We start from the raw sequence: 24,176 nt of genomic DNA on the forward strand, positions 1-24,176 counted from the left end.
TAGGTATATACTACAAGCACCTAATTCACTTAAACCAAAACTCTGATACCAACTTGTAACGCCCAATTTTTCACACCAGGTATACGCCAAAAACAACATTTTTTATAAAAATAACTTTTTTAAAAAATTTTCATGTACACCGGTACACTCGAGCATAAGAAACTATCACCAGGGATCGTACTGGTCACAAGTATAGGATCTGAGTCGGGCGCTACTACCTCTAACCTGTAAAACACTATAAACAAACACTGTAAGCCACACGACTTAGTGAATAAAAACTACAATAATGTAAGTCACATAATCATAGAAATATCACACACATACCAAACAATTCATCAAAAGTTATATTCACGAATCTCCCTTAGGAGATCTAACGAATATCTCTTTAAATTCCGAGGAAACCTTGAACATGTAACACCTATAAAGTTCAAGCCAATTTAAAACTTTTCAAACATTTAAAACCAATAGTTATTACAAATTTGTTTTCAAAATAGTCTAATATCATAGTTCATCCTAGGAACATAAATAAAACATGAGGAGCTGTACGATCACGCCTTCGCCTTGCCGCGATCCCCTGATGTACCTGAAACGATAAACTGAAACTGTAAGCCAAGGCTTAGTGAGTTACCCCCAAAATACCAACCTCATAACCATAATCATATCAAATAAACAAACATAGAACAGCTTGCATGATGAGCCTTCAGCCTGACTGGACCGCCTCGCAGGCCTTCGGTCTATCTGGACCGCTCTCCGAGCCTTCGGCATGTCTGGATCGCCTCGTAGGGCCTTCAGCCTATCCGGACCGCTCGCCGGGACTTTGGTCTGACTATCATACCCTCCTGGGTCTGTAGTCTATCCGGACCGCCTGGGTATGTTGGCCTTCAGCACAAAGCAGGACCACCTCAACCCAAACCCCCAATCAAACAAACATGTGCACATACATATCATACGCTAGCATATAGCATAGCAACATCCTATAACCAGGATACCGACCTAACCGGTCACTAATATAGCATCATCCTATGCCCAAGATACTGACCTAACCAGGTCACTAACATATATACAGATAATCATACAGATCTAACAGATCACATAGCATAACAACATCCTAAAACCAAGATGCAATCATAAAGAGCCGACCTTGGTGCCGTAGACCCTGTTGATATAGTGAGGAGAACTCACCTTGCAACTGTCGACTGAAAATAGAAAGCTCAACTCTCAAATCACCGCCACGAACTCCACCACCTATATCCAAACACGTCATAAGTTCATGAATTCCCAGATACCCCAGAAGTCGACTGGTCAATCCTTGGTCAACGTCAAAGTCAACTTCCCGGGTCAACAATCCATGTTGACCTGAACTCATCGAGTGTATCCAGCCACTCGCCGAGTTCCCGGCATAAACCATCCGCTCGCCGAGTCACCGGAGTGACTCGTCGAGTTCCTAAGGCTCGCGATCGAGACTCCCTGACCACTCGTCGAGTTTTTCCCTTGCAACTCGCAAGTTCACAGGCATCCAACGGTTGGTAAGAACCTTAACCGACTTGCCGAGTCATTCTACTGACTCGCCGAGTTTACGACAATCTTTATCGGACTCGCCGAGTTGTTCATCCCACTCGTCGAGTTCAGGACCATCTCCTTATGACTCGCCGAGTCGACTCGCCAAGGCCTGCTTATCACGTAAAGTTGCAAACTTTACGTGCATGTAAAGCTTTAAGTCCCTTAAATGACAAATATAAGCTTGCAATGAAGTCTCACACTCGAGGGGAGGCTTATTCTAGGCAAGGCTGATAACTTTATGGGTCTAGAGGCCAAAGGGAGTCCAGATCTGAAGTTACAACTTCAGATCTTAACTCAAACATAAGAAGCCTTCCATAAAACCCATCCAAAAGAGATCTTTGATGAACATGAGCCAAGGAAAACAGTCTAATACCTTCAAGAGAGTGTTCACTGATGTAGATCTTGAATCCCACGAGTTCTTGCTTCTACTTGCTTGTTTTCCCCAAGTGTTTCCTCCTCCAAAACTCCTCCTCAAAGCTTGAACACACCAAAAGAACACACACACTCGATTTAGGGTTTGAGAGGGACAAGAAGCAGTAAAGGGGAGGCTGGGGGAGGCCAATGATCCTTTAAATAGGGTGAAATGCCTCGAAATCTAGGGTTTCATCTGCCAGCTCCTACTCGTGGAGTCCGCTCTTGGACTCGGCGAGTAGATCACTAAAACACGTGGACCAACCCGCTACTACTCGACGAGTAGGGCGGCCAACTCGTCGAGTAGACCCAAAAACCAAAAAGGATTCATACATAAATCAATACCTGGGAATCAGGGCGTTACAGAACAGTTGCTCGATAACTACCACAAATATCACCGTGTTAGCCCGAGACACATCCACAAGTAACAACAGTTTCAGTCTGTGACATATCAATGAATAGCAACAGTGTCAACCCGTGGCACATCAACGAATAACAACAATGTCACCCCGTGAGATATCAACGAATAACAACAGTGTCAGCCCGTGACACATCAACGAATAACCCCGTGTCAATCCGTGACGCATAAATAACACCTTTGTCTCATATAATTCACCTGCATGAATAACAAACCATCTTGTGGTACATGTGTATCTCTATAACACCGCAACATTAACAAATATGATATTCAATCATTTACAGTACACATAACTTGCATATTGTAACATACGCTTATCACAAAGAACGAATATTAGAGTAGTGTTACTTGCATGGTTAGCTGACAGACACATCAACTTCGGACCTTGACCTACTATGCTTTCCATCTTGTCACATGCCAATACCTAAACAACAATTATTAAGTTCCTCAGAACCTGTCACAATTCACTACTCACTATACTTTGTGACTATTTGTCACCAAACACATTACACTCGGTAATGCAACCATGATAGGCTTAACCCGTAACCCGTTAAATAAATATACCACATTGGGAAACATTAGTAAATATGGGTTTACAACCCTTACAGTGTGGACTAACTATCTTACCATAAGCTTTATTTACAAATCTTACCAACATGTTCGTAATAGCACCATATCACCTACATTCGTAACATATACTCGGGTCGAGCAACTCCCGAAAACTATCACATATTATAATTACACAATAACGGGGTAAAAGATACCTCCCTGATCTCGTAGCTTAGCCCTGTATCTCCCATACATCGGTATAAACTCCCAAGAACGATTCTCGAGATGCATCTCTGATCACGTGTGCTAAAATCCCCCAAATGACATGAAAACACTTGTATTTATACTTTGGGCATTGCTACGTCGTTAACATATTTGTGTCATGTCATGATGATCAACTAGACCCGGTTTCGCCACGTGTCGCACTATACCACCACGTATCTTGCTAACTCACCTCATTGCCACGTCGTGGAAAATATAATTCTACGTCGTGGTGGTCAAAAGTTTGACGTGTGACTTTGACTTCTGTTGAATTCCTCAAAATAGCAACATACTTTCATCTCAACTTCAAATAGCCATAACATTCTCATACGAACTCTGTGTTCAACAAAATTTATATGCACGAAATCCTCATCACACGAACTACAACATTCCTTAACTATCTTTTGTTAAATAACATTTTTCAAATTAAAGCAACTTAGGGCTTTATTTTATTTGATATATATCTCTTACATAGATACGCTTTGTTGGCAACATTTTAGTCATCAAGAGTTGCTCTAGTTTTAACCAGATAGTCATTTCCGAAGTTCCCTTCAATATAATTTTAAGAACATTATTAGATAGATGTAAGAGAAATTGTGATTGAGGTTTTAAGTATCACATATATTTCTTCTCATTCGACCATGATGCATGAATCTTATCTACACCTAAAAGTAATTTGTCTGAATCCATTTAGATTAGCACATACTTCATATTTAATTGACATAATGAAAATAGTGTATTTATATATGCAAAGGAATGTGATACTTCTTTGAAGGCTAAGCACTAAACAATCTTAAACTAAACAACTATCAAAACTTGGAAGCTACGATACCAATTCTAGGGGACATGAAGACAATGATTTGGTTATGACTAAGAACAAACATGAAAGATCTATATGCTCAAGAATCATTTTAGAATGATATTACCACTAATACATTATCATATAGGGTCACATCAATAACAAGTAGACACAAATTCATTATTTATAAGAAGTTGATTCTTGATAAATATTAATAAATTTTGCGATTAAATGGAAATTATTTATGTTATGAAAATAATATTTTACAATAACAAGTATGATGGTTTATATCATATGGTATGATATATAAAGTCATGTATATCTTTTGGACTAAAATGATTTGTCTGTTAGAAAAATGATCATGGTTTTTATAAAATATAAGAGATGAAAGATTTATAAATATCTTCTTCACTCTAATATGAAAACCAAATTTAGGAGAAAAGATATAAGTTTTGTCTTTTTTGCTTATTTAAATGGGCATGCCATGACTTGACATAATAATGAAGTTTGGTCTTAAAATGTTAACACTCAAAGGAGAAAGACTAGCTAGTAAAGTTCTTAAAGGCTTTCAAGTTATCTTCCTTCTATTCAACCCTAAAACCGTAAGCTTCACTCTCTCTCCCTCTTTCTCTCTTAAAGGGTTGAGACTAGTTAGAAAGAAGTTGATACTTTTGCTCCCCTTTAAGACAAAAGATAGGTTTTTGTTCTTAAAGGCTTATATGAAGAACTAGCATTCAAGCCTCCTAGTAATTGTAATTGTTGGTGGACTTTTCTATATGAATTCGAGTTTGGATTCTTGCTATACCCATCAACTTCCAACCTCCCGAGATGTTTCAAAGTCTCCAAATGTTGTTACTTATTAATCCTTCTATGGATGTATTTATTCTTTCATGTTCATGCAAAAGTATCTTTATGAGAATAAAATTGTTTTATGATATTCAAACTTTATAATGCTTACATTGTCAATTTGGTCATTTTAGAAACCGATTTTTTTTAATAAAACCCAACAAACCACATCGACTATAAAGTCAAATACTGAGGAACACATTCAATCGAAATATGATAATATTTGAAACAAAATAGGGATTGTTAATAATTCACCAATATGAAGTAACGAAAAACAAATAAGAAGAAATAAAAGGAACGCCAAGATTCTACATTTATTGTACAAGAGACCTTACCCTGTATTTATAATAATGGGATAGGCTTAACTATGGTATGGATAGATCTGAAAGAAGAGTTATCCTTTATTTAGACATCAATTCCTTAATTAATAAGAAACTTGTGCCTAAAGAATATGGATAGATAACTCCAAGAACGAAACTCAAGTACTCTTCCAAATTGCTAGGTCCAAAGTTGAGGAGTCTGAAGCTTACGACTGCGACCCCGATAAGGCAGCCAAGCTGTCAAGCCAGCTGAGCTGCTGCACAACCTGGACTTTTGGAGGCATATTTCAACATGATTAGTTGGAACTTGAAATTTTGACCTAGTTTTTTGAATTCATTGTAAAGTTTGCTATTTATGTAAAAGTGTGTATTCTTGTTTGGCATATTTGTTCTTTCAGGACCCACATCTATACATGAATTTCCAATGATTCTGTTTTGTATATTCATACAAAGTAAAAGTAGAATATGTTTTAAGAATAGAAAATTTAACTGCCTGAAAGTTGAAAGGTAGAGGCAGTGGCATTGGTCGCCAATGATTCCATGGTAGCTAGTTCAATCTCCGCCTGATCGTCCAGAATGGTAGGCAAGACTGGTGCTCTTTCTTGAAGAGATTTTTCACTTAAAAGCATAACCACTTCAGACATTGCAGGTCTAGTTGATGGTGGTTGAGTGCACATCAATGCTATCTTAATGATCTCCACAGCATGTTCTACTGCATATTCACTAGGATCTAGTTTCTCATCCATTAAATTTAAATGTGTTCCACTCTCATGTAGATCCCATGCCTATCATACACATAACAGCAGAAAGGCTAGTGAGAACTTCTCACCTAAGCTTAAGGTCTCACTGAATATAGAATAAATCATTGATTGTTTGAGATACCTACATCATTAAAACCATAAATGAAAATAATGGGTTGAATGAACCAACCCTTAACTATGAGATACTTACATGATCAAGGAGATTTTGAGTGACTAATTGGTAGTCAACATCCTTGTATCTCTTTCCACTAATAATTTCTAGGACCACCACACCAAAGCTGTATGTATCAACTTTCTCAGATAATTGCCCATAAATTGCATATTCGGGTGCTACATAACCACTATTCCTGCAAAGATTTAACATTAGTTATTGAAAATTTACTTTAATCAAATTGAGTTAGTAGTTAAGTTATATGTACTTTTAAACATACAAAGACCCTGAGCATTTTGTGCTGAGATGAGTCTTATCTTCTGGTAACAGTCTTATAAGCCCAAAATTTGCTATTTTTGGCTGAAATTCTCTATCAAGTAGAATGTTGCTGGTTCTAATATCTGTATGGATGATGGGAACATGGTACTGTTCATGTAGATATGAAAGACCCCTTGCTATACCAAAGATTATTTCAAACCTTTGTTTCCAGTTCAGAATCCTTTTTTTCTCACCTGTTAAGTATTAACAATATTGTTACGCCAGTTGTAAATCCAGCCCTCAAAAATTAATTGAAGTTTCACAACCCACCAAAAAGGAAGTGGTCAAGGCTACCATTTTCCATGTACTCATGGACAAGAAATAATTGTGTGCCTTTTGTACAATATCCAAGAATACGTAGAAGATGCCGATGGTGTATATTACTTATGATCTTAAGTTTATCATCAAACTGTTTCTTTCCTCTACTAGAGGCCATAAAGGTTTTCTTAATTGCAACTGCACACCCATCCATGAGAGTTCCCTGAATCATTTCACCATGCATACACAAATCGTGAATTAGAGGTAATGAGGCCACAAAGGTGTATATGTAATCTAATTAGTAGACATTTTACCATGTATACTTCTCCAAACATTCCTCCAAGTTTGTTCTCATCACTGAAATTATCTGTTGCTACTTTTAAATCCTTGTAGCTATAACTAGCTGGACCTTGCAGCAATTCGGTTGATCCAGTTGACATATCTAGCAATTGGTAAACAAAAAATTGAGATATAATCCATCAGGAAACTGTAAATTCCTTCTAGTGAGCACCTAAACTATTAGTTAGCCAGAAATTTAAAGAATCAAACAGTAATATTTATCAATATATGATGTTGTTCTTACCTTGTTTGTCTCTACTTGTGTTTTTGGATTTGCGACGCCATAAGAAAAATGCAAGTGTGAGTAACAAAAAACATACACCAACAACTCCCTCAATTAAGGATTTCTTCTTGTATGAATCTCCTATAAAGCATAGAGATTGAGAAAATTCTAACAAACTGATGAACCAAAAAATAAAAACGATCCATTGACCTCATCATTTCAATAAGAGTAGAGGGCTCACCATCCCAAAGAAGAGATGTAAGATCAGATGTCTGGTTTTGTCCAAAAAGTGGAGTCGTGGAATACCTCATGAAGCATCCATAGTCGATTGCCCAACTAGAAGTTCTAGGAAGACAATCATATAATGATTTGGATCTCCACTTTAGGCATTGTAGACAAGAAGTCCGACTTAGATTTAAATGACATTGAGCAATTCCATACACCATAGCATTACCACCAGCTTCTAATTTCCTTGTAGAAACTGCATAGAAGTTCGATGTTCTTGGGGCAGCAATTTGAAGGTCAGATATCAACCTTTTTGCTGTTCTTTGGAACTCTGTTGGTTTGGCAGATGTTTTGTTAACACATAATAGGTAACGATCCAGTTCATCAAACTCGGTGAAGAAATTATAGTTTTCATATCTACATCAAAACAACTCAAGTTATCACCCACATTTTCCTTTTGACCCATGAAATTAGTCTATAGTTGAATTCTTTCTAGAAAGACCCAGATATATACCACCTGGTAAGAAGAATTATGATAAACATATGCACCTGACATCGCAGTCGCTGTAAAAACCATGAGCACCATTAGCAACCCCACATCTGTTTAGCTGAGCTACACCGTAGTTGAAACAATTCAGACAATCTGGGATGGAAACATATCCTCTGCACCAAGCAAGGCCGTACACTGGTGCACCATTAAGCAAACCACGAGCTGCTGCAAACCTGCTGATGGATAACTGCTGGCGGAGGCTAGAAATGGTGGAGTTAAGGTTGCTCAAGAAATTCTCTCCGTCCACAGGTCTGTATTGACTACAATAATTTATCGCAATTCTTTCAGGTGATTGTGATGTCCTTGGCTCCGCCATGGTTATGAGTACCCCAACCACCACCAGCAGGCGGGGCAGCTGCCACAACCGCCGGTGTTCCACTTGTTTCATGTTTAATTGTTTATCTTCCTTTTGCTTTGGTATCTTTTTCTTTTCAGATTACACCTGTCCTTTGACATTTCAGAAGGTCATTTTCGACTATAGTGAAAATAGCTGTCATGAAAGAATATTTGTATCGTTTCGCGCACGCCATTATTGAGCAGTCTTGAACTAGTAGTCTGCGATGTGAGGGCCCTATACATTTTAAGAAATATGATGCCTACGAATTATATTTCAGTTAATATAATCTTCAAATCAATATTTAGTTTGTTTATTTATTAATTTCTTTTAGCAACTTGAAATTATTATAACTCATATATTAAATTTAGTAGTTTCTATTATTTTACAAATATAAAAGTAATACGTAAAAGGAAAACAATTAGTTTTTTATTTAATACTCCCTCCGTCCCAAATTGATAGTCCACTTTTTATTTTTGAAGTCTTTTTTCTTCAACTTTGACTTTAAATATTTTTATTTGTGTTACATATTACTTGATAAAACTTATAACAATAAAAAAAAACATTTAAAATACGATCCATTTATATATTTTGCATCAACTATTATCTATAAAAAACAAAAATATTTAAGATCAAAATAGAAGAAAAAAGACTTCAAAAATCAAAAGTGGACTATCAATTTGGGACGGAGGTAGTATAATATTAGTTCATTGTCCTTGACTTATCAAATGTTATTTTATACAAAATTAAGTTTTATTTATATAAAAAAATATAAACAAAGAGACCACAAGCATATGATTGAACTTCAACGGTGTTCAAATTAACCTCTCATTCAACTCAAACATAATGAATAAGGTTTAAAATATGGTTCATTTTTGTATCATATTTATTTGAAACTTCCACCATTTTAATTTATATGAATTAGTTATAATATTGTATCAATATAAGAACATTGTTTTCATGTTTGGTTACTTATGTGTATATTTTTATATTAAAAGTGTCTGTGTTTAAAATTTATAGATCATTAATCTTTCACGACTTAAGCAGTATATAAACATACAGTAAACCCAATCGAGTATAATATAATTGCGTTAAAAAAATGTGTCGAAATCTATAGGAATGGGTATGACTAATAACATATTAAATTAATTGAAAAGAGAAAAAAAATTAAAATTAAGGGGGAGGGGTTGTGTTTTAAACTTATCTTTTAAACTATTACTTCATATTATCGAACAAACAAAGAATTATAATAAAAACAGAAAGATTGAAGAAATTCTACTTAGATTTCGAATACCCTTTGCAACACCCCAACCAAATATAAGACACTATTAAGATAAGAATAAATAGAACCCTTTTCATTATCAAATGAATATCTAAATCATTGTCTATATAAACCATGAAATGAAATGATGTTTCTTGCCATATCTGGCGAATAGCAACAATTATTTAAATCTAAACCTAATACATTACTAAGCACTAAGGAATATACTTCAATCTTTGTGACAGACGACGATCTTCTGCTTCCCATGATTAGGTTTATCCTTCCACGCTCCACATCCCTATTTCTTCTTAGTCCCTACAAATCAGAACATATGTGAAAACCACATCCTGTATCAAGAACCCAAGAAATAGCATGCGATGAATCATTAGATTTAATAGTGTAAATACCTATGAAGGACGACTTGATCTTCCCATCCTTGATAGCTTGCAGATATTCTGGGCAGCTTCTTTTCCAATGCCCTATCTTGTGGCAGTGATGGCACTCTGCCTCCTTTGGGTTTGAGTTGGGTTTATCAGAACTAACTTTGGTTCCACTAGAAGAGGTACCATATTGGGACTTTCCCTTGTGGTGACTCTTTGAGGGAGCCTTCCTCTTCCTACCCTTCCCTTGCCCTATTGCCAAGACTAGGGCAACAGCGGGAGTTGGAATTGATGCAACAGACTTATCTTTGAGATTGCTCTCAACAGTCCTTAGCAAGCCTTGAAGCTTGCTCAAAGTGACCTCTTCCTTATTCATGTGGTAGGTCATGCGGAACTGGCTATAGCAGGGAGGCAAGGAATGAAGGATGATGTCAATTGCCAGCTCTTCATCAAATTTCACATTTAACTTTAGCAGGCGATCGACATATCTCTGCATCTTTTTGCAGATGAACAGTAAGGGATTCTCCATTACCCATTTTGGTAGTGATCATCGAAGTGATGATCTCGTACCTTTCTTGCCTAGCGCTCTGGTGGTACCGGTCCAGCAAGTCTTGATGCATTTCATAGGGATACATGTCCTCGTAGGACTTTTGGAGTTCCGCAGTCATAGTCGCTAGCATGATGCAATGGACTTTCGGGACATCACGCTCATGGGCCTCAAAGGCTGCGATTTCTTCAGCAGAGTCATAGACTGGACACATTTATATGATGAAGATGAACTCGACGAGTTCAAGGATGAACTCGGCGAGTCGGTTGAAGATGGTCCTAATGTTATGGTTGAAGGTGAACTCGTCGAGTTCTTGCTAGACTCGACGAGTAGAGTCGGGGGGGGGGTTGTATCATTTTGAAAGAATAGAGACTCGACGAGTTGGTGGACCAACTCGGCGAGTCAAGTCAACTGGATGTTGACTTTGACCAAAGTTGACTTTGACTTTGATTTTGACCTGGACTTGAGTTGACCCTTGTAAAGGAGGGTTGTGGGTACAGATTAGTAATCAAGGAGGGTTGTTGTGTAGGGATTGAGGAGTTGAGACGAGAGGACTTCTGTACCAAGGATTTTGCAGACACTACGCGACATCGAGGTGAGTTACCTTTTAGTAGCGGTGGGTCTACGGCCACAATGTCGGCCCACCAGTAGGAGTGTATGTTAGACAATTGTCTTTGTGATAATTTTCTATGTTTACTGCTACTTGATATGTTTATGTGTTAGCATGTTATGATGTTATGTGATCGTAGCAGTAGGGGAAATAGTCCCCAAGTTACCGGCCGATAGGGCCGAAGGGGTAGTTTAGTACCCAGCTATGCTAGACAGATTATGATTATATGATAATATGTGGTAGTAGTAAGGGGTGATATAATCCCCTGAGACCGGTCGAGAGGACCGAAGGGGTAGGCCAACACCCAGATATGCTAGGCAAGGTCACCGGTCGAGAGGACCGAAGGGGTAGGTTGGGCACCCAGATATGTCTGGCAGTATGTATGTCATGTGATTGTATGGTATGTGGTATGATGGGGGAACTCACTAAGCTTCGTGCTTACAGTTTTCAGTTTTGTTTCAGGTACCTCTTCAACGAAGGGGAAGGAGCCGGCGCGGTAGCGGCACATCATACACACGCATGATTTATGCACTATGAGATTTCTTGGAATTGTACTCTGACATTGTTACTATTTTTATGATATGATTTTGAGACATGAGATTATGGTTTTATGAAATGATATGACTCAATGATGTTTTTTATAAATGTTTTCTAAATTGTTATATCAAAAATGAAGTTTTTGGTCTTGAAATTTGGGATGTTACATTGGGCTCATTAGGGTTAAACGAGTCGGGCACCACCCACTACCACCTCGGGTAGTGGCGATCAACGGCGGCTCAAGGCGGTGGCCACCACCTCACGATGGTGGTTATGGTTCTAGTCCAATTATGTCCAAACATCCCAAAAGCAGTCTAACACAAAAAAAATCACACCGCCACCCAACACGGCGGCTGGTGGCGGCAGCCACCACCCCAAGGTGGTGGTTATGAGTTTTTCTTTTGATTATTCTGACACGATTACAATTTTTACAATGCAAATCCCAAATAACACACACACACATCCTAAGATAAACACACACACACTACCACCCTTGTGGTGGCCGGTGGTGGTACATGGTGGCAGCTACCACCTCACGGTGGTGGTGGTGACCTTTCTTTTGATTCACAAACACGCAACACATCACACACACATGCCTTGACTACAAGATGGTCACAACCACCCACCTGGTGGCGTACGACGGCGGCGATGGAACGAGATGGCGGGCAGCGGCGACGCTTACGGTGGCAGAAGAGCATTCCCGGGGACAGCCACCATGGTTGATTGTCATGGTGGTCTTCTTGCGTTTTCCAGCCAACATCTCACCCACACACAGCTTGCAATCAGTACACCTAATCACTACACGAGATACAACACGAAGAAACACACCCTACTGAGCTATCCTCGATGTGGCGTCGGCAACTGAAACATAGCAGAAAACCACCGTAGGGAACGACGGCAGCGGCAGACTCCAGCTAGCTGCGATCGGAGAAGAAACGGGAGGAGGATTGGTCGCAGCGGCTTCTGACGACCATCGAGTTGGCGTCAATAGATGCTCATCGTCATTGTTGCAGTCGCACCGGCGGCTGGCTTCAGATGTTTCCGGCTTCACGGTGGCTAGGAGGTGGCAGCCGGAAGCTTGGGGGGGTATAAGGGTGGTGCGGCGCCGGAAGGGTGATGTGAGGGTGGCGGCTGCATAAAATATTAAGGTTAGGGTTTGAGGAGGCTATCGAACAGTTAAATTCCCGGCTCTCATAAACTTCTCCCCATAATGACACCTTTAGTCCCTCATTCCCCTTTTCTTTCAATTTAAATCCTTAATTTACTATTTAAACCCCTCCTTCTGAAAATCCTTACAAATCAAGTCCGAAATATTTACCAAGCAGCCCCTGCTTGACAAATTCTTTTCAACTTAGGTACATAATTTATCCTTTTAGCCCCATCCATCCAAAATCCTTTCATATTAAGTCCAAATGTAACCAAACACCCCCTGACTACTGAAAATCTTTACAAAATGAGTCCTGAAATTACACTTTAACCCCCAAAACTCTAAATCGTGTCATTTGGCTCCCCGAAACCAACGCCCCGCTAAATATTATGGATTTTTTGTTACAATAATACAAAATAATAATAATAATACATCTCGGGGTTCCGGGTTTATTATTTAATTACTCTATTTTAAACGGGATGTTACTTTCCAATGTATGATCTCGGTCCTCTATCTTTTTTCCTTGGGATTGCTGTTTCTCGCACTAATAAGGTTCTTTTCTTATCTCAAACCTTGTTTGCTAAAGAAATTTTGTCTCATGCTGACATGTGTTCATGCAATCCTTGCGCCACACCTTCGGATACCAAGTCTAAACTTTCACCTGATGGCACCCCTGTCTCTGATCCCACTATTTATCGAATCCTTGTTGGAGCTTTGCAGTATCTTACTTTCACTCGACCTAATATTGCCTATGTGGTTCAACAAATACGCTTATTCATGGATGATCCTCGTGAACTGCATTTCCTTGATCTCAAGCATATTCTTCGTTACGTTCAAGGTACGCTCACTGATGGTCTCTTCATCTGACCATCCTCTATTGATTGTTTGGTATTTTATTTTGATGCTAATTGGGCTGTCTGTCCTCACACTCGTCGCTCCACCTCTGGGTTCTATGTCTATTTGGGTGATAACCTTGTTTCCTGGTCAACATGTTGTTTTACGCTCCTCAGCTGATACCGAGTATCGCGGGGGTGGCCAATGTGGTTGTTGAAGCTGCTTGGCTTCGCGATCTTCTTTTTGAGTTATCTTGTCCTTTGATAAAGCAACGGTTGTGTTTTGTGATAATGTGAGTGTTATGTATTTATCTTCTAACCCTATACAATATCAATGTACCAAACATGTGGAAATAGACTTACATTTTGTTAGGGAACATGTTGCTATTGGACATGCATGTGTTTTGCATGTTCCATCAACTCACCAATTTGCTGATATATTTATAAAGAATCTTCCTACTCACTCTAGACTTTCGGGATAGTTTAAACATTTGTAAACCCCATGTTCTAACTGAGGGGGTGTGTTAACTTGTAGTCTTATTTTTATACTTTTTATAGTATAGGGACCCTTATGTAACTTTGATATATATATATATATATATATATATATATATATATATATATATATATATATATATATACCTTAATCAATACTATACGTTAATCAATGGGGCTTTTACCTCAAATAATAGTAAGGGTGAGCATGGTGAGGTTTTTAGGCCAAAACTGAACCGCAAAATGCATGCATCAGTTTTATTAATCCGAAATCCGCACACATGCGGTTTTTAACAAGTGCGGTTTTGCAATTTTTTTCTAGTGGTGTGGTTTCGGTTTAAAACTGCACAATGAAATGGTACGGTTTTCTATTGTGGTGTTGTCTTAAAACCACGAGAGACGGTAAGTGAAGCATTTTTTATTAAAATTTTAGCATTTAGACATTTATCCAACACACATTAGCGAGGAGCAATTTAGTTGAAATCATAGCCTTGGTCAACATACACGATCATAGCACATACTCTTGGCTATTTTGATCCATCACATAAAAAGAATTTAAAAAAAAAAAAAAAGTAGTTAGCATTAGATGTATTATTTATCAGGATATCTAATTTCAATAAACAGTTACCATGTTTGTTAACATTCGCAAATTTATTTTCACAATTGTCATTTATATTTCATTATAATTTGATCTATCTACGTACTTGATAAAAGGTTATTACTGTAATGAAAATATACACAATTAGCATCATATTCACAATTGTCATTTATATACGTACTTGATAAAAGGCTATTACCGTAATGAAAATACATAGTTAGCATTTACAATCTTTTACCACTTGACATAATTTCTACATAAGATTTTCGTAATTTATTATTAATTTCTAAATCCCATAGTTAATTGACAACTCATGAAAGAAAGTCAAAAATTTTCTAACAACAAGAGTTTTATTAATTTTGAAGAATTTACTAAGTAGTCTAGTAACCTTCCCAAATACAACTTCGATTCAGTTAAAACATCCAAAAAAATCCCTAGTGCATAGTAGGTTTGGTTTAGTGTTAAAGATAGAATTAGCATAAATAAGCAATTTCACCAATAGTATAATCGACTTACTGAATCATGTTTGATCCAAATTTTACCGGTGGTTAAGCACTATTGATCTATGATGTAAAAAAATTACGTAAGAAAATAAAACAATAACGTAAAGTTTGGAGGTTCAGAAAAATATAACAAAACACAGTTAGACAACACCCTTTACAAAAATCAGCTCAATAGTTCTCAGCAACAGGTCTAGAAGGAAAAAGCCTTTGTACAAAAGTCAAAAAAGACCAGATGCAAACCACCGCAAGAACTTCAAAAGTCACTATCATTGCCGCCAATGCACCACCCTTCTCCATCAATTCCGGCGACTTTGGTAGGCCCCTCATTGTGAACATCAACTTCTCAATGAAATGCATAGCTTTGTTCAACTGGTACAGCCTATAAACCTGCCCAAAACCATTCAAATAATTACAAAACTTGCCCCCTATTTCTGTAAATAACATGTTGTACTGTGTTTGACAGGAACCGATGCCAATGAAACAAAAATTACAAATTTTTGTCCTGCCCATAAAGGTGGTACAAGGTATGACAGGGACTCAGCTCTCGATCTCTCTTCTGTGTGAAAAGGCGTAAATGCCCTCCTTATCTTCATCATCGAAAATAGCCCTAGAAAGCTTGTCCAGTCCCGTCCCATGTAAGAATGCAGCCGAAGGCTGCATTTGTTACACAGGACAGGACGGGCCAATACAAGCTTTCTAGGGCTATTTTCGATGATGAAGATGAGAAGGGCATTTACGTCTTTTTGCACAGACGAGAGATCGAGAGCGAGTCCCCATCACACCTTGTACCGCCTTTATGGGTAGGACAAAATTTTGTAATTTTTATGTCATTGGCATCGGGACCCGGTCTAATGCATGTCAAACACAGTACAACATTCTACGTAACAAAGAGGGTGTAACCGTGTAAGTAAATCAAAATCCATAAAATTTTGAAAACTACAAACCTCGAACACAATAGGGACGAGAGGCCAACATGACGATTGACGTTTTTCAAGAACTTTTTCGAATATAAATTGGACAAAACATCCAACTAAGTAAGGAGTGACAGAAACCACTCCAGCCAAACCAAGTAAAGGCCAAGTGACAAATGCAGCAAATAGAGGTGCGATAACTTTAAACCCCATCACAAAAAATGCCGATGTTAAGTATCCTCTAAATCCCGTTATTAGGCTCCATCTTTTCATGCTATATTGCAAATAGGGTTTTTGTACTTTGTCAGTAACAAGGAGAAACGTTGCTAAACCAATGTAAAACATGATTTCTGAAGCAGCTGTGAACACAATCTCTGCATGAAAAAAAACAATGGGGGAAAATTGTTAAGTTCCTTTTACTAAAACCACTAAGCTAGAATAAAGAAAAATATATAAAACACTAAAAAATGATGCTTTGAAATATGATACCTGTAAGAACCACATCTTTAAGAAGCTCTTCACTGAATAAGCCGAAAAATTGTGGGATCAAAATGGATGAGATCAAAGCTATAGGGCCCACAACCCAAAGCAAAGACCGATTATCTTTGAAAGGTGTTGACACCAATTTCCCTTCTTCAATTAATTGGTGAGTCAACCCAATGAATGAAACAGATCCTGATTTACCTCTAAATGGTTCGACTCCATTGATATCACTAACATTTTGATCTGTGATCTTTAATTTGGCATCATTAATTGCACACATGAGATACCCTCCTCTACTTGAGGGCTCTTTGGTCTTTCTCCTCTTTGAATCACCCACAAAAAAGACTACACAAAATTCTAGTTAGTGTTTCATCATTTTCTCAAATGCTTGTGTAGATTGATGCAGTTATCAGAGTTTCTCAAATTCTACAGAATTCACATGGAGTTTGTAAATTAAAAAAAGAGTGAGGATTTGGTTCATTCTCTTCGCAGTTTTTGCGTTTTCTTCCGTTTCAAATAAACTGCATATTTTCTTTTTAAAGAAAGGGATTTATGATTCTATTAAGAAAAAAATATTCTATTATCAAAATTAGAATGAAGAATCAAATACCATTTGGCGCCCTTTGGATCCGAAACGAAGCTTTGTTCCATACTGAAGATGAACGAGAAATCTACATAGACGTAATGCGAAAGTCAAAATTGTAAAATTAAACAAATTGTAATATCTAGAATTCAAAATTTTGAATAATTTACACTGGGGATGGAGAAGGGGCGACGGTTTGAAGGCGGAGCTACGGTGGAAGGAAGGTTGTGAAGACTAGTTGTAAAGGCCGTCATTTTTGCGCTCATTGTTGCTTTTGTGCATAGAGGTTTTAGCAGCAAGCTTGGAATTTGATTGAGCCCAAAAACCCTAAACCCCTTGTTTGATTGCTTTCGAATTTCGATATGGTTGAAATTGAAATTTTGGGAATGGGAAGAACTGTGAAAGAATTTGAGAAATTATCACTGGATTCCGGTTTATTTGGGCTTTGTACAAGCAACTCAAAGGTTTCTTTACTGTATACGCTTCCTAAAAGGTTTGTTTGGGGAAAATTGTTGGATCTTAGACCATGGGCCAATGGTTTTGATACTGCGGCATTGCGCTTTGAATGTTTAGTGGGATGTTTATTAGTTTAAGACGGTATTAAAATATAATATTAAAATAAATATAGTTTATGTTGTATTAAACTAATTATTATAGAGGTAATTAATAAAAAGGATCTAAAAAGTGATTGGAAAATTCAAAGAAGGTATCTAAAATGTTCCCGGGAAGGAATCTATATAAGTTTGTCGTGTCAAATGTTGCTTTTTTATTTTTTGTACTAGGTGTTAAACCTGTATATTACACGGATTGATTAAAAAAATTAAATATTAAAGTGTGAAATTAAATTATTTAAAATAAAATTTTGAAATAATAAGAAAGGAAGAAACATATTTATTACAATTTACTGTCACATTTATTACAATAAATACTTTGCATATATAAGTATAACTATTATGTGGCTTTTTAATTTTAAATTTTGAAAAAAATCTAGAAAATGACATGTGGATATTATTTATTCTAAAAATACTACAAAATGAGATGTGTCAAAACTCATAAAAAATTGACATGTGGCAAAATGGATCTTCATTTATTATAATAGATATTTAGACTTAGTTTAGGGTGTCTAATACACCTACCAAAGTTACATATTAACCTGTTCAAGCATCTCTTGCAGAAGGCATAGGGTACTCAATATTTTCAAGCCCGATCATGAGCTTTATAAGGCCCTATGCAATTTAGTAAAAATATACCCTAAAGCTTATGTAATTTGTCATAATACAAACCTCATTTACTACGTCTTGTTTGGCTATGCAATTTAGTAAAAATATGCCCTAAAGCTTATGTAATTTTTCATAATACAAACCTCATTTACTACGTCTTGTTTGGCTATATCGTAAATCAAGTTGTGTAAGCTAAGAGAGTAATGTATCATGGTATAGTCATAGGAAATCCACAAAGTTGTATGATGTCCAATCTAATACTCTTATTAACATATATACTTGAGATTCACAAGAGTAACACAACCAAAAACAATCAAATTCGTGAAGTTGTGAAAATTTATGCTAAAAATAATATGGAATATATTGGTTATTGTCTACCTTTGGGGTTCATCTTTGGCATTCTCTCTAAAGCATCATGAATCTTAAGAAACATCTATTTGTCCAGATCTAACTTATCCAGAATTTTAGATACTTTACCATTAGAATTTGACCAACTAACATCAGTTACATGTTCTTGTTCCAACATCTTCCTTACACTTTACACTTCGATCGATGCTTGGCAAAATACTCACTGAAACACAAATCCGCTGTTAGGCGGAATGCTCTCTTGTCAAATTAGAGTTGGTAATCGCCTAACATATATAATAACACATCCACAATAGATCGCCGATTGGTCACTGTCTCTTTGTAAGAACAAGTAATGACATAATAAAGGGTGGTCGTTTACACCCACATGTACATCAACCCACCAACCAAAAAACGACGTCGTGAAAAGCATTTTGGAAAATATTGTAGCATAGTCATAAGGCCACGACCCATGGTTTGCAATTTGAAGTGATCATTGCATCGTATACACAATCATACTGAAAAAAAAATATATTAGCATCATGTTCCATACATGATCTTATGTTCCAGGCATTATCTTATGTTCTAGAAATAATCTTCCTGTTTATGATATATTCTCTATGTATGATATATTCTCTATGTTTCGGACATTTGGGCATGGTTCTACACTAGTTCTAAGGGTTCCTAATATATATATCTAACAAAAAAAAAACAACTACATCAATGAAATATTTTCATAAAAAATATACTAAATTCCAGACTAGTTTAAATCGCTAATATGATCAAAAGAGATTTTTGGAAAGAAATATTATCCAAAACGTTGTCATCTCTCTAACGTCCTCATATATGGGCTAGACATTAAAACATAATAAGGAATAATTATCATGATTAAAAGAATCCTCGAATAGAATAATCGTTAGTTGTGTGCGTTGCTTACTACATAATATAATAGGGGTGAGCAAACCCAAACCAAGAAACCGAGAAACCGACTAAAACCAACGAAACCGAAACTGAAAAAACTGAAACCGAAGCAAAACCGACGTTTAGGGTTTGAACTTTTTAAAAACCAAAAAATCAGGTTCGGTTTCGGTTTTTACCCAGAAATCGACCCATCCAACCCGAGAACACGACCCATACTTAAAACCGACAAACCACCCCAAGAAACCGACCCATACTTGATTGTGTTTTGGTTGTGATAGACTATTTCGGGCTTTGGTTGTAACTTGTAATAGACTATTTGTTGTAAGACTCATGTTTTTTGAAGTATTTAACTTAAATTTGGTGTTTTTTGAAGTATTTAACTTGTTGCTTCATTTATGGAAAATGGGTTAAAACCCATGGGTTTAAACCCAGAACCCGTGAGTGTATGGGTTGAACGTAAGAAACCGAAAAACCATCTAAACCAACCTCAGAACCCAAGAAACCGAACCAACTAGAAACCGATTGTATTGGATTCTGAAAACCAGAAACCGACTATTTATGGGTTGGGTTGGGTTTGGGTCCAAAACCGACCCATGCATAACCCTATAATATAAGCCTTTTCTTAGGGAATTTATCGATGAGCGATAAATTAACATTTTTGATAACCGATTATTTAGGATAAATAATCTTTTTTAAAGTTGTAGTAGCCACGATGGTCTATAGACGTAAGGAAAGCTCAAGTCCTGCTTCGTGTGAAGAAATTATGATCGTTTGAAGTATTGCGTTCAGTCCTCATATGGCAAAATACATCATAAAATACGAATCAAATATCAATTGCTTATTGGCCCAAGTAATCTAAATGAAAGTCATAGTAGTCATTGAAGCGAGAGAGTGGATATAGAGAACGTCCAAATCTGACTTCATATGAGGAAGTTATGATTTTCAAAGTTTTGGCACAGCATTGTCAACACAGAAACTGAAATAAAAATTTTGAGAGTGACTTAATTGTTGGGTTTTGAGCATTCTAACACTCCTAAGTATACATGCAACCCTAAATACCTTGGATCTATGTTTTCTATATTATACATGCAAATATGAACTTTCCAAGGTATTCATCCTAACTAGCATAATAACATTGATTCATATGAATATATCAAGTTAGAATTACATACCTCTTTTGATGTAGAATGACTTCATGAAGCTTGAGTGCCTAGTGCCCCAAGTGTGACACCTCAAATGGTTCACACAACACCGAATACACTTGGAATAACTTGAGAGAATTGGAACACTTCATCAAATCGGCTAGCCCTTTCTATCACACATAGTCGCCGATTTTCTCCAAGAATAAGATCATTATATAGTTAGGGTTACACCATGTAAAACCTAATTGTCATGGCCTTTCATTTCCATGATCCATGGGTACAAATACACCATGGAGCATCTTATGGGTTTTAGCCCAACTTAACAATCCATGGAGCATTAACCCACTATATAAGTATGGATGATTTACACAATCAACCCATATATTTAATTAGTCTTCTTTTGATCACTTAATTAATACTAGATTAATTCTTGATCAATACTAATTAAATAATCTTATTAATATATTATAACTTATAATATATTAACAAACCTTAAGTGTTATTTCTCTCATTATAGTCTATCCAAATGCATGATGCCATGCAACCCAAATGGACCATGCCGGGTCGGGTCAAGTCTTACCAATTATAGTTATGGACTTAGACATTAATCCAACAGTCTCCCACTTGGATAAGTCTAAAACTATTATTGCGTATGACTTCAAGAACCGACTGGCAATCGTAGCTCTCAAAAGCTTCCGTCGAACTATGACCTTGCCGATGATCTCTGACCTCTGTCAATGATTTGTCCATTAGATAAGTGATCATATATTCCTCCATTCTAGATATCATATGGACTGAGACATGGATTATAAATCATTCTCTCTGTCCATTTGTTGTTTCCTGATTTTCGATTTATGATGACTGACTGATTGAACAAATCAAATCAGTCCTGGCTTGGCCAAGCACTCACATGTGTCATCGCTAAATCATCGAGGGGCCCACATATATCGCTTTTATCCCGAAGGTAAAAGGAATGGATAAACTTCGACTCATATGGCTTGTTCTACTACTTGTTGAATCATACACAAAGGCACGTTTTATAACATCGAGTTACCAATACGTTTTCGTGCAATCAATGTACTATTAACTCATAGTAACAACTCATATCTCTAGGTTTGAAGAATATACGATATTATCGTCTCATGATCACTCGTGATAAAATCCATGAAGTGATTCAAATGAGCGCGTGTTGAATCCAATACTTAGAACTTATGAGCACTCATGAGTGTTGTAGCACCACTTTGTCCACCAACTTGGACCTCTACAAGCCAACCCATGACAATCTTGATTCATATCTACTTCCAACATATAACCGACTGTGGATGGTTTGAATAACTTAGTCATTCAGGAAGAATAACCTAGTTTATTCTGGAAGTCAAAACATGCAAAATGAAACACAAAAATAAATGAATCTAATATGGTATCAAACTATGAATATAAATAAAACACTTTTTATTTATCACCATACTGATTACTCATTATTAATTGTTTCGGTTTTATCAACTTTATACTTGAATTTAGAAAACACTAGTTGTCCCATGCTCCAAGCATGTACACTATGTTTTTCTAAGAAATAGCTTTGCAATACATCAAGTATGCACTCTATGTTTGTCTATGATCCTTACTTTGTGAAATAGACTAATTGAACATAATTTCAATGATTCTAATTTCAATCTTCCAAATCCTTATCGAAAAATGTGAGAATTTCAAATTCCTATCATTTATCGAAATCTGTTTAGATTTTAAACTTATATGCACTGACCCTCTTGTAATGAATATGTACAAAGTCACAAAGACTTGTCAACAGTCATTATAAGGTATTCCAATGGAGTTCAACTCCATGGAAACTAAGTCTCATATTCAAAGTACATTGCTTTGAACATGCTTCTTGCATTAAGTTTTCTAATCTTACACATATAACTTCCACCTATGGAGACAACTCCATATTCTCATTTTGACTATCACTTCTGAACGAGAGATGCCTCTTTTCAGAATATGTCAATATGGTCCTTCCAATATTAATAGTATACTTCCAACTGTCATTGAGCAACCAATCTTTGGTAAACCTTAGATTGTCCTCGACAATTGCTTAATCCTTTTAGTCATATCCAATTCTAGATCTTTTCCCTTCTTAATGCCCCAGGCATTCGGAAAATTTTAGAAAGGACAAATATTATAGCACATGCAATCGATCCTGTACCCAAAGCAAATGGGACACGATTCATGATGTCTCACATAAAGACATGATTCTAGACCAGTCTTTTGCTACAATAATTTTTGTTTGCCATGTTTTCAAAATTTGACTATGAAGAGGGATGCCGTAATCATAACCGAATTTTGAGAACGCAATATATAGAATTTCCTTAAGTTGAACCAATCCAACATGAAATTCATATATATATTCTTGACTAAAATGATTAAAATCTCAATCTAAGCCTCTTAGAATTGAAATGAAGTATAATTTCCTCTCCCTTAATTATAGTAAAACAACTTTTTCAACCCTTGCAACCTCACGAGTTGAACTTTTGTTTTCTATAATTAACATTGCTAACTTGCAATACTTATCATAATTATCATGCTCCCACTAACATGATGATTATCAGCATAATACTTATGCTCCCACTAGCTTTGACATGTATTCAGAAATTAGTGGACTTCTAGAAATCAATACTTTATTGACTTTGTTACCAAAGTTCAAATTTCTGATACTAGATTGCTTTGATAAGACTTTATCAAAATCATACACCTTATTGTAAATAGCTCACTGGAGTGTCTAAACAATTTAAGAACTATGAAAAGGGATGTCGTAATCATAGACTCAATTGGTTAGACCTTTGCTATTTCTCATAAGTCCATGTTAGTGTGCTCTACTAACGATTTTGAGAATGCAAAGATTACTATCTACTTAAAAATCTACTTAGTGAAAGTGTTTCCTCACCATCATTTTCATGAATCGGAGAGAAACCTTATAACACTTAGATTTTTATGGTGTATGAGTTCCTACCCATATGAATTTGTCAAAACCATAATCACAAGACAAGGTTAGTGACAAATCCAAACTCATATGGATTGAACTTGTGCAATCTTAAGTTCTTGCCACCTGGCAGCACAAGGGCCTGCCATAGCTTCCAAGTAGCTGTGCAACCAATTGAGAACTTTCAGAACTCCTATGCAAAGTCAACTTGAATAGGCACATAAATGTCAACACGATAGGTTATACACCTCAAGTCGTGTGCTAGTGAAGAATTCCAGGTTTTATTCTTGATTAGGTCTTGAAACTTTCAAGAGCTTTAGGGCTCCCACTGTCCTCTTGACATATAAGACTCACTTGCCAAAT

General features: G+C 36.6%; 2 protein-coding genes across 4 annotated transcripts; both read right to left on the bottom strand.

Annotated features, from left to right (window-relative positions):
• Positions 1-5,066: 5,066 nt before the first annotated feature.
• On the bottom strand, positions 5,067-8,476 carry LOC145108420 (cysteine-rich receptor-like protein kinase 3). Of its 3 annotated transcripts, none has more exons than XM_079045447.1 (9): positions 7,989-8,476; positions 7,456-7,856; positions 7,236-7,355; positions 6,967-7,094; positions 6,665-6,875; positions 6,357-6,588; positions 6,116-6,272; positions 5,658-5,949; positions 5,067-5,430 (listed from the first exon to the last, which is right to left on the bottom strand). In XM_079045447.1, exons 1-9 carry the CDS (start codon positions 8,375-8,377, stop codon positions 5,405-5,407), a joined length of 1,956 nt encoding a protein of 651 aa, XP_078901573.1. In that variant the 5' UTR covers positions 8,378-8,476; the 3' UTR covers positions 5,067-5,404. The 3 variants fall into 3 exon arrangements, with proteins under 3 accessions (XP_078901573.1, XP_078901572.1, XP_078901571.1); XM_079045446.1 differs by having other exon boundaries at positions 5,655-5,949; XM_079045445.1 differs by having other exon boundaries at positions 5,067-5,435; positions 5,655-5,949.
• Positions 8,477-15,323: 6,847 nt separating this feature from the next.
• On the bottom strand, positions 15,324-17,715 carry LOC145108419 (tRNA-processing ribonuclease BN). Its single transcript, XM_079045444.1, has 5 exons — positions 17,382-17,715; positions 17,239-17,299; positions 16,635-16,973; positions 16,179-16,519; positions 15,324-15,621 (listed from the first exon to the last, which is right to left on the bottom strand). The coding sequence occupies exons 1-5, from the start codon at positions 17,475-17,477 to the stop codon at positions 15,403-15,405; spliced, it is 1,056 nt and encodes a 351-aa protein (XP_078901570.1). The 5' UTR covers positions 17,478-17,715; the 3' UTR covers positions 15,324-15,402.
• Between the last annotated feature and the right edge of the window lie 6,461 nt (positions 17,716-24,176).

The sequence above is a fragment of the Lactuca virosa genome, chromosome 4 (assembly GCF_052849685.1).
Source record: "Lactuca virosa cultivar CGN04683 chromosome 4, Lactuca_virosa_CGN04683_v6, whole genome shotgun sequence".
NCBI lineage: Eukaryota > Viridiplantae > Streptophyta > Magnoliopsida > Asterales > Asteraceae > Lactuca > Lactuca virosa.

Bases quoted from the DNA above. Each gene is read 5' to 3' on its own strand.
- LOC145108420 (XM_079045445.1), bottom strand. From the start codon at position 8,377: ATGAAACAAGTGGAACACCGGCGGTTGTGGCAGCTGCCCCGCCTGCTG. The intron at 7,356-7,455 runs GTGAGCCCTCTA...TATGCTTTATAG, and splicing joins TACATCTCTTCTTTGGGATG to GAGATTCATACAAGAAGAAA. The intron at 5,436-5,654 runs GTTAAATTTTCT...TGCCTCCAAAAG, and splicing joins TACCTTTCAACTTTCAGGCA to TCCAGGTTGTGCAGCAGCTC.
- LOC145108419 (XM_079045444.1), bottom strand. From the start codon at position 17,477: ATGAGCGCAAAAATGACGGCCTTTACAACTAGTCTTCACAACCTTCCT. The intron at 16,520-16,634 runs GTATCATATTTC...TTTTTCATGCAG, and splicing joins TAAAGATGTGGTTCTTACAG to AGATTGTGTTCACAGCTGCT. The intron at 15,622-16,178 runs GTTTGTAGTTTT...GGTTTTGGGCAG, and splicing joins TCGTCCCTATTGTGTTCGAG to GTTTATAGGCTGTACCAGTT.